Below are 15,725 nucleotides of genomic sequence, written 5' to 3'. Positions count from 1 at the left end.
TATTAACCCATTAGAAATATTAATGTGTTCATAAGTGAAAAAGTAAGTTAAAGAACAGTATGTTATATATTATACACTGGAGTATAAACGCCAAATTGTTAATAGTCATCATCTCTGCATATAGAATTACATGGGGGGGTTGGTAACCTTCCATCATATACTTTATATAGCTTTATACTTTCTGAACTTTTATAAAGAGACCTTTATAATGAAGAAGAATTAATGCTTGTATTTACGCTTTGGAAAAAATGACTTCTTCCAAATATTATACTATTTTAATCAAGTGACATCAACCTTTCTGTTCATTGGTTTTACATATTATTTTTGTAGCTCTGTTGCTCCTTTCTGCTCTAGAACAAACTCAGGGATGGGAAAAGTTTTGTCAAAGGCAATCGATCCCTATGTTGATTAGATATTCACAACTCTTGCCTATTGGCTGAAGAATGTTCAGGGTGGGATCATAATAAACAGAACACAGAAGCTGCCATTTCCTTAGGGAGGGAATTAACCCGTAAAGACAGTAAGTTGAGGAAGTAAGGGAGCCACTTAGATGGAGTGGGAAGTGAAAAGGTTCAGAGAGTGGCGGCTACTGGTGAATTCTCTCCTCGTTTGACTCTTCTTTCTTGATTATGGGCAGAAACCTGGAATTTATGACTCTGTAGTAGCTTGGAGGATCCAAACTAAAATTCCATACGGGTTCTGATTTCTCAATGAATATTTTCTACACTTGTTTAGGTGTTATTGACTCATAAAGTAAATTAACAGAAAGTTCACATAGAAAAGTGAAGCACTCCTGGGTGAGAACTATATAGCTATACTGATTTGCCATCGGCAGGGAAGTCTCTGGTTTCCCAAATTCCATAGTCACCTGGGATGCAGAAAAGAGCTGTCAGTCTCACAACGATGGAGGCTCTCCCTCTGGAAATGTTAACCCCTCTCTCGGGTACCTCTGTGACGGTGGGCTTTAGGATAGGCCTCATGGCAGGATAAATGAGGGCCAGAGAAATCTGTATGTCATATTGCATAGAAAATTTCATTTTCTAAATGTTCATTTTTAAATATTTTACCATATTTGGAGTGAATCTCACAGTCATTGGTTTCTTACAACAAGCACTGGCTGATTTTTTGTTTCTTTATTATGCATTTTAATATATCTATGCATTTAAATATATCTGCCCCCTAGCTAAGATGGTTCCTTAGCTGTCTCCAGATATGAGAATGAATATACAGTTATAAAACAAAGATAAATCAATCATATTGGCTCAGAAAGATTTCCTTATATTTAACTAGAAATGTTCCTTCTGTTTGAGATCATTTCTTTTAATTAGTTCCTCACAGAGGTAAAAACATCATTTTCAGTAGCATAATCTATGTAGTCTCCCCTCCCTCCGCCGGCCCTGAACAATGATACTTGCTGCATTAGTTTTGGTTGAAGAGAGACAAAGTGACTTCTCAGGGACCCATGGAAGGAATTCTCTTCTAAGTCAAGGGACAGTGTTGTCTCTTTCTCCAATCTACTTCATGTTCTACCTTAGGCATGTACACATCCAAAGAATGATCCCTACTGTTTCTCCTATGTGTCTTTAATGGAAACAGTTTTCTCCTGAGTACTCGGAAGTACTCAGTACTCCAGAGTACTCAGTGGCAGGGCGATACCACCATGGAGTGTGATGATCTGAGTGGTAGAGCTGAAGTTTTCAAGGAGAGGCTGCCATCAGGGGAGGCTTTGAATGACCTCTGAAGTACCAGATTCTTATTTTACTTTTCCAATTTTGACGACAGGGATATTCTCCCTTAAAAAATGTTTCATAAACACTACACCACAGAAATTAAACACTTCTAGTACGATAATGTAATTAGTCTTTTTATAGCCAGAAAGAACATGGTTCTGAGATTTTAATCATTGGAAAGGATCCATTAAAAAAAACTACAAATATCTAATTTTCTTATATTTCTCTTCTATTCTTACATATTTTCCTTATACTTCCCTTATATCCTTTGCCTTAATTATTAATGAAATGATTTATTTATTTGGAGCTGAGGGCGGATCTTATACATTCTGTGAATATCACATTCAGACGAATCCTGCTTTGTGTATAGAAACTGGTTGAGTGTAGAATACTTGAGACCCAAATTAAAACAGATGGATGTTGGAATGGATTGGGCTCCCTGCTAATTGCATTTTCTATTATTGCCTTGTTTCCTCTTGGAGCTTTAAGCCATTAAGGAAAAGGTTAGGCAGAAGGGAGGCTAGAACCAAGGGTTCTCAGTCAGTGATGACCAGTGGAAAGAGGTGGCTCGGCATAGTAATAAAGTTGCAAATGAGAGCCCTAGAAGCAGACTGAGAAGAGAACAGAACCCTTCTACACAGAGGGCTATAGAGGGTTACACAGAGGCTCCTCTAACGTTTAAACAACTCCTTATTTGCAGGGGGCCCCAAAAAGAGACCCATGTCTCCACACTTGGGAGAGGCATTTTGGGGAGTGAGGAGGAGGGAAGGTGAGCCATGTGGCAAACTTGATCGGCTCCAGGGCAAGAGTTTCCCAACACTGAACAGGGCACTTTATTGCTGTCAGTCCCTTTCTCGGCAATCTGAAAAGCTTCGCCATGTATCCTTAGGGATGATCTGGTCTATTGGAGGCTTTTGTTGTTGTTGAAGATTTTTGGCAAACATACGCAGTATATAAGTAAAGACCCAAACAAATACACACATAGGATGTCCCAGAGGCAAATGGCAAGAGATCTAACTCTAAGAGATCAGGACTGTTTTCAAAAATGTTAGACTTCTGGCTGTCTTCTTTCCTAGAGATCAGACTTCCTTACTGCATCTAGAAATGCTTACATACATTTGATTTGCTTTTTCCTTTGTTTATGCTGCAGCTCTTAATATGACAAATGCCACGGAGAGAGGTATTTAAACCCCCAACGTGTGCTGTGCTCTCAGTGATTGCAGTCTTAATAAAATTTGCAGTGGCCTGTTCCCGGCATCAATTCTACCTGCCTGATGCCACTAACAGCTTTGATTTGCTGTCATGAGTACACTGTGCATTTAAAAACCAAAGAAAAGAAACAGGCATAAACCTTCAATAACCCAGGGGGCTATCATGGGGAAAATTAAATCTGCATGATTAATAGGGTGCATGCTCTAAAAGAAGGGTTTGACCCCTTGATTTCAACTTTAGGGGAGATTATGCTGCATTCTCATCTAGAAAGTTCTGTAGTGCTTTTGAGAAACGTTGGTAAAGTGGTCCTTTAGTTGAAGAGTTGTCAGTAAAGTTCTCTAAGGACAAAAAGGTGTGATATAATGATTATGCACTGAAAATACAATACTTCAAGGTGAAGAACAGTTAGGCCCTCTTTAATCGCTTTTAAGAAAAGAAAATGTGCTTCAAAGATTTGTCTTCAATTATTTAAGATAATCAAATTGATACAATGTTGACATTACATCGTTTGAAATGAAAAGTTCTTGGGACCTAAAATATGCATCCTCTAATTGGAGTAAGCTTTTATTTTCATTGTTTAGGTATTAAAATGAGATGTACAAGTTCAAACATACGTTCACCAAAAAAAAGGAAACCTTCTTTCTCTTTAATGCATTAATTCGTCCAACAAAGATTCCTTGAGCGATACACCAGGTGCTGTATGAGACAGAGAAGACCATGCCATCAGTGGGCTTAATTTCAAAATGTAGCTATTTTGAATTATGCAAAGGTATCACAGAAAGCTGTCAGGACTCTATGGCAATATGGAATTCAAACAATACGTTCACCTGTTTCCTTCAGAGATCCAATATGTGACTTTCAAATTTTAATTAGTATATTTATTTCCACCAATGATAAACTATACAAGGCATGACTTTTGGAAGGAACTTAATGTACTGGCTAATAACATGGGCTCTAGATTTTTGAGAAAACTGCCTGGGCTCCAGAGACTAGAGTCAACCGCTTAAGTTCAAACCATGGCTCCACCACTTACTACTTATGTTAACTTCAGGTGGGTTACTTCGTTTCTTAGTGCCTCAGTTTCCCTACCTGTAAAATAAGGTGAATAATACTTCCTATCTCATAAGTTGAAAAAGAATAAACCTCAATACCAAGTTTAGAGCTCCTAGAAGAGTGCTTGGAACAGAGAAATCACTCAAATAATAGTTATCAATATTAGTTCTAGAACTAAAGTAACTTCAGTACAACGAAAGCAACGACTTAAGCAACTGGAAAGACGTTTACAGCTCTTTACTCCACGTGTCATCTTTATCCCTGAGGTAGAAGCAATAAAGTTCCATGCAAAAACTAAATTTTTATTTAGAATAGAGTTGATGTTTTATTAACTTTGGTTCTATCAGAAGAGTAACCATCGACTTTAAAATCTGAAATGAGCCCTAGAAGTTATAGCTCAATCCCTTAGTCTTCAGATAAGGAAACTTGAGACCAGAAAAATGATTACTTTGCCTAAGTTATCCAAGAGCTTGGATGTCTTAACCCCTAGACCAGGACATCTTTCATTACCCCATTCTTGAGTCTTTTCTTTTTCTATGTTTATGTTACATAGATCAGTACTCTGCCACTTACTAGTTAACGTGAGATTGGATAATTTACTTAACCTCTGCAAGTCTATTTCCCCTTTGTGAAATGGGGGCAATATGACTTGGAACATAAAGTTCTTAAAAGGGGCTGAGATAGCATATATACAGTGTCTACATGGTAGCTCTTCGATTAATACTGGCTGTTGTTGGTATTGCTGTCTGCTTTTTACATTGTTATGAAGCTGGATGACTTCCATCCAGAGAATACTGCTGGTTAGGCTTCTCAAATTTCATAAATAGAATGTCAACATTACCAACTGCTTCTCTTGCTTCCAAAGAACATAAATCTACCCTCAATCAGCAATGCTTTGTCCCTGCATTCTTGGTATTTGTTAGAGATTTTAACTTTGGTTTGGCCCCATTGTGACAAGTGATATAAGGATACTTATCTAAGGAGCTGTATGAAGATGTGCCTTTACCGGCAAACTGGAAATGGGCTGTTTGGAATCAAACTGTCCCCCCAAAAAAAGTATAAAAGCAGGAAAGTCGAGGCAACCTTAGTGCATACCCCAAGCTTACATCATATTTTATTCACTACAGAAATAGCGGTTTGCCAAAAATCTTGTTGAAAATATTGATCACTCCATCACTCACTGCTCTGCAAAACATCTTAAGTGAGAAATGGCTTTAAAAATTAATTTAGTGCCGGGCTCCCCTGGTGGCGCAGTGGTTGGGAGTCCGCCTGCTGATGCAGGGGACACGGGTTCGTGCCCCGGTCCGGGAAGATCCCACATGCCGCGGAGCGGCTGGGCCCGTGAGCCATGGCCGCTGAGCCCGCGCGTCCGGAGCCTGTGCTCTGCAACGGGAGAGGCCACGGCAGTGAGAGGCCCGCGTACCGCAAAGAAAAAAAAAAAAATTTAGTGTGTGGGAAGAAAACAATGGTCTCTCTTGAGACCATTTTGCACTCCTTCCTGTAGCGAGAGCTATGTACTTTATTTTCTTTTTTGCTCTAGCTTGCACGTATCTCAGAATTTAGTTTGAAGCTTAGTCATAGTATCCGTTACACTAAACCAACAAGAGGTCTCCTTTTCTTAAAACTAATGTGTTGTTATTTCATTTAATTTACTGTCACACCATTGATTAGACTCACTTCAAAATTCTCTATGAAAAGAGATGGAAATAACAAAGCTGATGGACTAATGGAACTCTTCCTCCAAGGTAGTGGTTTCCAGGCATCAGTGCACATCAGATCTTATTTAAAGGCGTAGCTCTAGGTTGCATTCCCCAGGGATTCAGATCTGATGCGTCTCTGTTAAGGCCTTTTAACAATCTCCCAAATGATCTTTACATAGGTAGTCTATGAACTACGCTTTGAGAAACATTGATTTAAAGATTTCTACCTGGAATGTCTTCATTCCAGATGAAGCTTAAAAATTTAAGAAGAAACTTAGCTTATTCACCATTAGTATTAGGATAGCTTCAAATTTATTCATTTGTTGAGTGCCTACTATATTCCAAGTGGTGAGGTAAATCCAAGGTTACAGAGATAAATAAGACATGGTTCATTTCTTGAAAAGTTTTCAAATTTAGTGAGGAAGGTGAACATGCAAGCAAGTAATTACAGTCATTAAAGTTCAATATATTTGCAATGATAGAAGTTGGGGCAGGATACATACACAGGACAGGGGAGACAGTAAAAGGTCAGGGAAAGCTTCAGAGAGGTGAGGTCTCACAGGGCTTTGATGGATGAATGGCAGCTCATGGTACAGATCACATCTCAGTGAGGGAGGGGGAAAAGGCAGACTTATCATGCTAGCACAGGCACACTGACCCCTAACCAGGGAGTCAAAGATGGACTAAAGAGTTTGGGATAGTATCTGTTGGAGGCGCTATGAAGACCGGAAGGAGCTGCAATTTGACTCACAAGCTCTCTGAGTTTATAGTCTATGCTATCTTTCTTGGACATCATTTTAAAATGGGTGTATACCTACCATCTCATCAGCATGGGACCCTACAGTTTGGAGGCCTATCTATGGTCCTATTGGGACATCCAGAATCCCATCTCAAAGGCTACAGAAATGTTCCCAAGCCAAGCCCCTTTAGACAACTGGGATATTACCGTGTCACTTAAGATTAAGGTTTTGACTCCTGTTTCTTTTCCCAGATAAAATTTCTGGTTAGCTAAAAAATAAATAAATGATTTGAAAATGCTGGTTCTTATTAAATTTCAGCTTCTTTGACTACTGTCAGAGCTCAGGTATCTTCCTTTTCACGCGATTAGGTCACAATGTCATTTAAAAGTAAACGAGGATTTTGATAAATATACTGTAGTTATATACAGTGTTAACATTGGAGGAAACTGAGTGAAGAGTACCTGGGAACTTTCCTATGCTTCCTTTACAGCTCTTCTGTAAATCTAAAATTAGTCCCAAATAAAATCGTTTTGAAAGGGTAAACTAATAACGACTTCTGTCCTCATCATCAAGCTGTTTAGCATCTCCTCCCATTAAAACCAGAAGATAATTTTTTTAAGAATGAAAAAAGTGAATCAGAACCAAAATTCAACTTCTGACTTACAGTTAAACTTGTAATGTACTTACAGAACCATTTTAACAAAAATATTCCTAATAGTTGCTCTAGCTACGTCGAGGACTGAAATCAAAACAAGTTAACCTTGTGTGGCTCTTATCTGATTTCCTTGGTAAACATGTCTTACTCACAGTCATTATTCACCATCCATATTTACAAGCTAGGAAAATGTTATTATCTCAAAGGCCACAGAAATGTTCCCAGCCCAAGCCACTTTAGAGAATTGAAATGTCACAGAGGCAGGCCAGCCTGACTTGGAGGAGAGAGTCACAGTTTGTGAGGGTACCATGTATGTTTTTCTAAAGGAACTTGCGCTCCCATCCCTTCAGAGATGGAGCCACAGTGGATAAACCTCTTTATGCATTGCTCTGCTTCAAAGGGGACAGAAATGTAAACAGTGGCAGCACACCAGGATTGGGTTTCTTTGCTTTAGCCACCAAGAAGTCAGGAAAGGAAAACCAGGTATTTACTTAGGTTTATCATTACTATTGTCAGGTTTTCTTTTAATGATTGGAAAACAAAAGAAGAATCTGTTCAGAAACAAAGTACCACAGAGCCTCACTGTGGTTTCTTTTCAACCACCCCTGAGCCATTTTTTTTAAGTATAAAATTAAAAATTAAAATGACCTTTTTTGTTCTTTGTGATGGTTGTCTACTAACAGGCATCTCTGACTCAATAATTCTTACAATACCATGCTATATGAGACAAATGTAGCCTATTTAAGAATGGATTCAAATAATCTAATATTGATTAGCATCTATGTTTTAATAATAGGGCCTGAAGAATGGATTTCTCTTTCTAGAGTGATTCTTCTTGGATAATTGAGGAATGGATTTAAGCACAGGCTTTTAACACCTACAGAAAGGCTATTCAACATGATCAATATCTGGGATGCAGCCAGCTAAGGCAGACTGAAATTTAAAGACAAGATAAAATAAAATAACCTTCTACCTCTGAAGTCAGTTGGAAGAACAGCTTTCATCAGTCAGGAAGATACCATAGAGATAGAAATAGCAAGCAAGCAAGCAAGCAAGAGCTAGAAGACATGGCTTCACAATTAGCCCTCAGTACCTTCTAGCTGTGTCTTAGTTGCTGTATTAACTTGTTTGTACAAATCATTGCACTTAATCTTCTTCATAATTCTATGAGTTGGGAGTCGATACCTACATTTTCTGCGTGAAGAAGCTGAAGTTCAAAGAAGTTGAGCAAATATCACAGATCAAACAGCTAATAAGCAGTAGAGTGAGGACTCAAACCCAGATCCACTTGCCTGGTTTGTTTTCAGGGTATTATAAGGTATTGTAAGGAAACAATTCTAGTAATACGATTTTGATTTCCCGATTTCTGAGTATGTCCTTAGAAAAAGCCCTAGAATGGTATTCTTAGAGTACCAGAGATTTCCTTAAGGTATTGCCTAAGAAGAAAATTATAAATGATGCCATCCTACAAAGAGCAAAGAATGTGCTATTTCAGCCTCCATTGAGACTTCAACTCTAGATAGCCAAATTCCTGTTATCTTCTTGGCTTTCCTCACTCTTACAGTCAAAAGAATGGAAACCGTCTCACAGGTCTGCCTGTTTTCTCTTCTGGTTTCATTTCTTTCTTTCTACAAGATCTACATGACCTGTATTATTTAACCAAATATATTCCTTTTATTTCCGCCAGAGAACCTTGATGACTTTCCCTCCTTCTATATAACAATACATTTCCCCTCCAAACTTCTTCTCCCATCAACTAATACGGTGAACTGAGTAGGAAAAAGTTAATTGACCTTAGAATCAAGTCATATTTACTCACTCTCACACACACACACACACATATTCAAAATTGGGGAGATAGACCTTAATAAAAGCAAATATAAAAATGAGTACTGGGTATTCAGGACTTTCAGTGGAACCAATGACCTGTTTTATTATATGAACGCAAATAAAAACTTACGCAAATTTAGATTCATAGAGGTAGAGTATTGAGAAAGAGTCTTGCTATTCTTTGAATTTGTGAGACTCTTGGTGTATGTTAGTTTTAGTTCCTGGTACCACAAGATAAGAGGATAAATTACGAAAAGAGGGAAAGATAAGAGGTGGTTCAAAAGTGAGCAGTCAGGATGGTAAACTGGGGCTAGCAAGCTTGGAAAAATGAGAATATTTGATGGATTTTTTTTTTTTTCATTTTTGTCCAGTGGATAGAAGTAGGAACTAGGTCTTGGCGAGGGGGGGGGGGGGCGGTAATTATAAGGAGACTGATTTTAGTTTGATTTAGAATATATATGTATATATTTTTAAAACACAGTTGTTCAAAATGGGTTGATATGATAATGCTGAGTTCCTCATAAACCAAAGTGTTCAAGAAAATGATGGATATCCTCTTTAACTTGGATGTTGATTTTATCTCAGATTATTCCAATATGAGAAGTCTCAGATTCTCTGTTCTAAATGTCCTACTGAACAATCCCAAGAAAGCAGAGACGGAAAATGAATCACTATCCAACTCTTTTTTAAAGAATTTCCTTTCTCTACAAGAGACTGTGCTGGACTTTAGGGGAAAAAAAGACGGCAAAAGCAAAGTATGCTATTCTGCTCCCTCCTCCACCCCGTACTCCCCACCCCCCAAAGAAGATTACAAATCACATTGGAAGACAAGACTGATGCAGTACACATAAGGCAATTAAACGAAAAGTTAACAATTAAGTGAGAATAAAGACCATGAAACAGAATACGTAAAAATTGATAAGAAGTAAAGCAATCAGTTTAGAAGACAAGAGGGATCGTGGTAGGCTAGGCAAGCAGGATACACGGAAAAACTAGGGCTACAGTTTGACCTTGAAATAACAATCTCATACACTAAATGCTCTACTCAACCTTAAATAGTTTGCAGGTATTCTTGCATATTTGTCTCTAATGTAAAGTAACCTCAATTGTGTGCGCATGTGTGTGAATGTGAATGTGTATATTAATACCTAAGCATATGTAAATATGTATCTATAAAGATGTATATTTGCATTTGTGTATAGAAAAAACCTTTGAGAGTCTATATACGAAAGTATAATTTCTGGTGGAACTTCCAGACCTCCTCCTAGGAAAATGGCAAATCTCAGACATTCTTTCATCTTCCGAGTTGGTTCTACATATCTGGAGTGGAGGAAATGGGTGCATTAGTTCAAAACTGCTTCCAATTCCAAACAGATCAAGTAAAATGAACAATAATGACAATAGTAACAACAAGGTGAAAGATGGCAAAGGAAAATCAGCATTGCCCTCAGAGTCTACTTTAAAATACAGCCCAGTAAAAGATCACGGTGTAAAATTACAAGGAGACTGAGGATTTACCTGTACTTGCTCTAGAATCCTAGCGAGAGTAGTGTAAGAGATGAGTAAATAAAGTTCTCAAAACTTACTTAAGGCCCTTCAACTTTAGTGGAACAAAATTTTGGAGATATAGCAGCCAGATAATAAAGACACTTAATATTCCCAGAGAAGTCCCTTGCCCATCTCAGGCACTCATAAATAGTTATTTGGCTGGTGAAAAAAAAAAAAAAAAGGGGTTTTTTTCTAAGCTTAGAAATAAGCACAATTGTGCTGACGAACCTAGAAAGATATGCGCAGCCCAAAGGCATTCAAATATAATTTTTCAGGTCCAATCTGGTCCAACTATGGACCTTTATTTACTTATTCTGATTAAGATCTGTGTGGCAAACGGAATCTCTGCAGTTTTCAAGTGTCCAGATGACCAGTTTTTAGCATGGAAAAAAACTCATTTTTAGCCAACATGACCTTGATACTTAAAAAAATAAAATAAGAATGTGCCACAGACTTGATTGGTGGAGGTAGGGAAAGTTCAGAGTAAAATCTAACTGGGAAATTATAAGTTCACTTAAATTTAAGAGTACTGGGTATTAAGTACCAAAATGAGGCCTTCTCACTGTGATGCTAGGTTAGAACAGAAGATTTGGTGTCTGAAAGTTGGAGTGGCATTTCTGGGTCTGGGTCTTCATCTGAAGCAAATCTGTGAGTCTCAGATTCCTTGTCTGGAAAATGGGCTGAATAATATCAATCATGTACAATCAGAGAGATATGGTGAGGATTAAGTGAGATAATGTACAATGTGTGTGAAAGTCTCCATAATCTGTAAAGAATTATACCAATGTATTCTTATCACTAAAAGTAGTTAACAATAGCGTTGCCATTTTATACTAAAAAAAATATTGTACTTGGCTTATCACTAATTCAAAGAAAGGTCTATTCTAACTATACTCCAATAAAATTAAAATATTTTTTAAACAACAAAGAAAGGTCTAAATTGACATGAAAAAATAAATCTTCATGATAGAAAAATAGAGCTTCATGTGGGCTCTACATCTGATATGGTTGTATTAAACATTTTGGAACAATTAATTTGGTGGTTGTCTCTTTTCTAGGATTTTTAAAATTCTAAAAATTCTCAATTCCGTATACCCAATTTAGATATTTTGATATTTTTCTTTGTAGCTTGCTTTACTGGTTTTTTCCTGAAAGAGAATGACTTGCTCCTCTCTGCTCTCTGAGCAGCCTCTGGGAATTGATACAGAGGAGAGAATCTCTGTTGGTTGTAGGCTCCGTTCTGCAGACACCCCCTAATCCTCTGTTTACCACAACATGAGTCTATTACCATAGAAATGATAGCTGAGATCCCAGATTCAACATCACTGACTTCACAGCAGGGCCTCGTAAGTGGAGAAGCCACGCTGACAAGGAGAAGCACAATCACTACTACTATTATCAGAAGAGTAGACAGTCTGTGGCCTTGAAAGAAAGGGTAATTGTCAACATCGCAATGAAAATGCATGAATGAGCTGTGTTGTTGGGATATGCTGTAGTTCATTTTCTGTGTAATACTGCCTGACTAAAAGTAACGATTGAAATTTTATGTCATTTAATAGTTTGCTTTTAAAAGGTCAGAAGTTTCACTTGGTTGCATTTGTCTCTCATTGAGATAAGAGACAAGCAGATTCTAATTCATCTTTACAGCACTGTTTCAGTGCTCAAAGGTTTCCCTTTTCATGATGCGTTGTTTTTGTTTGTGTTTGTGTTTGTCTTGTTTCTATTAATAGAAGAGAGTGAACCTGAGCAAGATACTAAAGGTATTTTTTTTTTGCTTTCTGCACTGCTTCTTTTTAAACGTATGGTTCGATTCAACTGTTTATTTCTCTGACTTTGTAAACAACTCTGAGTGCCATGATTTTGTAAGGAAATAACAAACGATGTACGGGGAATATTAATTCAGCATTTAACAGTGTTATTAGATGGGCTGCCTTATTACATAATATAGTTATTGAGCACTTACTTTTATTAAGAAAAGTTTGGATCAACAGAAATGTTTAAACTTTGTACCCCAAACTCTGAAAATGCAAACAAAATGAAATGACGTAAATCAGCATGAGAATATAAATCTCACACAGATTGGAATAGAAAGATCCTCTGACCAAAAGCCTTGCGGGGACAGGAGGTGAGGGTGTTACAATCTTCGGAGACTTGTACAAATGTCAAGGTGCCAGCTTAGGTTTTTACTGTCATTACTTGAAGTGGACAAGTATTATGCAACTGCTCCAAACCAAACCAAATCAATCATACTGTTCTAATCTAACTTTTGTGTATTTTGGATGAAACTCACAAGTTCTCATATAATACAGTTTGGCTCTAGGAATAAACCCTAGGGTGGTATTCTTTGAAATAGCACCTCCTTATCTTAGTATTTCAAATAAGGTATCCGAGATGTTTTCCTATTTCTAAATATCAGGCTGCTTATAACTAAATTTAGATAAAATTATTTCACCTGCTCCTGTGTGGTTTTGGGGGGTTTTGTTTGTTTGTTTTTTAGTTTTTGTTTTGCTTGTTTTCAATTTACTCCTGTCAGTGCTGGTTTGAATCAAGTAGCCTCAAAGACCTCTTTAAGAGAAGCTAGAAAATTAGAAAGAAGGAAGAGAATGAAAGAAAAAACTCATGCAAACTTATTGTGTCCTTTGAAATAATTGCTCAGAAATAGAATTTATAAGGGACTTCAGTATTCTCCTGGTCCTACTCGCTTAGCAAGAAAAGAGAGGCAATTCACCTCAAGCCAAACTGCTTATTAATTTCAGGATTTAACTTGGGTCCCCCACCTGTTAGGCTTTCCATTACCCCACCAGGCAAATTTCAGAGTGTATAATGGCCCTACTTCCTTATTACAAATTCAGATTACCCCTTAAAATGGCAACCAATAATAAACTTTATTATATATCTGAAAGTGCTTTGAAAAATGGAATGAGAAAGATGTGGCGGGGTGGGGGGAAGAAGGGAGGGAAGGAAGGAAAAGGAAAGAAACAGAGAGAGAAAGGAAATGGGAATACAATACGGTTATATTATACAGAACTTTGGAATCGCTGGCTGCTTAAGCCCAATTTTGAATACGGGATTCTCAACCTGCAGTTAGTATTGTAAACTTACCCCAGAGAAAGTAGAGCCCCAAACTCAGAACTAGATACCATGAGAGGAAACCCAGGGATAAACAGATTGCCCGTGTCTGTTTTACGTGTTGCAGATGAAGAATAACGTGCTTGGCCACAGGAAAGCAAGTCAGAAACAGCTCACAGTGAATTGGAGAATGATGGATAAAACTATCTGTAGAAAGAAGAGTTGGATCATTTTTTTCTTTAAAAATCCACATCAAAACAACTGTAAACATTTCCCAAATTACTCAGTAATGTCATGTCCCTTCTATCAAACAGCTCGTTTATGCAACAAAAACACTTCTATATTGTCTTTCATGCAAATATAGGTACAATAGGGATATTCAAGGGACATTTATTTGATATGAAACCTATCACGTTACTTTTAAAATGGATGACTCAGAACGAAGTTTCAGTTTGTGGCTGCCGCTAAAACAATGGGAGTTTATTACTGAACTATGTTTAAGTTTATTATTACAGGTATACTGTTATCCATGGAGCAGTCTGGCATTTATTTTTAATGGCAACTGGCTTTATTGTTTTGAATGTTTGATAAATGTGGTGAAATTTCCTTCTCCATCCCTTCATCTTTTATGCTTGGAACTGGTAACAAATACTGATGGGTATAAGAATATTAGCTTCATTGCTGATAAAGCTGAATTGAAAAATAAAGCTTTCTCTTCCTTCATCCAAGAATTGGAGTCAAGTGATCTACTGATTCCTCCCCACAGCTCCACCTTTCACCTGGAGTCATAGGATGGCAAAGTCCTGACCTGGAGAATTACCTACTGCATATTAACCCATACCCTTCTTGTTTGCTGGGTAGCTGGCAGAAAGATGGCCCAGAGAGGATTGAGATACTCATCATATATACACTTTTCCCCAATCTCACCCATCAGAGGAGTCACTAATTCACTTATTCAACAAATATCTTTGAGTGCCTACCATGTATCATGCAGGGTTCTGGATCAATTGATCAATGAACCGACCAATGATCTGTCTATCAATCAGCTTGTGTTAATGAACAAAGCAAGCTTTGCCCTTCTGACGCTTATATTCCAGGAGAAGAGACGGCCAAAAAACAAACAAATCAATACTTATGACATGGTGTGAGGGGGATGTGTCGAGAAAGCATTATGAGAAGACATCTGAGTCAAACCTAAAAGACATTTGCAACCTTCTTTGAGGGAGGGAAACTGGCAGGGAAGGTGTAAGCTATCTTTCAATACTGAAAAAAGAGTCAAGTTTCTATTTTATCTTTTGGCAAGAATGTGGGAGGGCAGGAGAGACCAGCTTCCCTTTATTTCCTGGCCTTTTTTTTTTCTCTTAACCCATCAGACTTAACAATGAAACCCATGATCAGCCAAAGGTATATCTGCCCCCTTGGAGCAGGACACCAGCAGGTTGTCGGCACAACCCTACATTCATAAAGCCACCTGCAATGCAATGGTGCTCCTTTCTGTACCCTCCTGTGCCCCACTGGACCTCCCAGAAGGTTCTGATATGGGACAGAGCAGCACATTAATTAAATTAACCCAAGGATACGTTGACCTCTAGAACGATGATGACTGTTTTTAGTTACCATTGCACATAATTCTTAACTGTGTTGTGCAATATGGATCATCAGAGGTTTTGCAATGAGCCCAAATGATATTCCAAATAATGTAACGCCAACCAAAAGAAGAGAAAAATCCATAAATACAGAATAAATAAATAAATAAACCTCCCTTATTATTAAATTTCCAGGAAGAATTTAAAGTCCCCCAAATGAAAATTCTTGCCTTTGTAAATTAAAGCAGAAAAAAACAATCTAGATTTCATAGTTTCTCCGGTTTCTTACGCTTCTCATCTTCAGCCAGAAGGCTCTCATTCAGTTTTAAGGGCACACATGACTCTGTCATCTTCAGCAGCTGCTGTCTACACTTTTCCAGCATTTATGGAATTGAAATTAAACCCACTCTCAATCTTTCAAGGATGCTGCTTTTTTCCCCAAATTCTCGAAGGCAGTGGACCCATAAAATGATCCTTGCAGTAGACTCAACTCAAAAACTTCTGGACACACAAGTATAGCCCCAACCCCCTACAAGATTATTTCAGCCAAAATGATGAATATGGACTCAATTATGTTGTGCAATCTAGGTCTCCATTATTGT

At 37.8% G+C, this 15,725-nt stretch overlaps 1 protein-coding gene across 5 annotated transcripts in view; it reads left to right on the top strand.

Annotated features, from left to right (window-relative positions):
* Positions 1 to 15,725, top strand: part of MUSK (muscle associated receptor tyrosine kinase) — a 91,111-nt gene that overhangs the window by 35,867 nt on the left and 39,519 nt on the right. For 2 of the 5 annotated variants that reach the window (XM_032635608.1, XM_032635605.1), the window contains exon 6: positions 12,199 to 12,228. The exons of the other annotated variants lie outside the window; for them this stretch is intronic. In XM_032635608.1, the coding sequence (XP_032491499.1) occupies positions 12,199 to 12,228 (30 nt within the window). The remainder of the gene's footprint in view (positions 1 to 12,198; positions 12,229 to 15,725) is intronic. 5 annotated transcript variants of the gene reach the window in all.

Source organism: Phocoena sinus, chromosome 6 (assembly GCF_008692025.1).
Source record: "Phocoena sinus isolate mPhoSin1 chromosome 6, mPhoSin1.pri, whole genome shotgun sequence".
NCBI classification, from domain to species: Eukaryota; Metazoa; Chordata; class Mammalia; order Artiodactyla; family Phocoenidae; genus Phocoena; species Phocoena sinus.
Note: the sequence above shows the minus strand (reverse complement) of the source record. Positions and strands in the feature narration are given on the sequence as shown.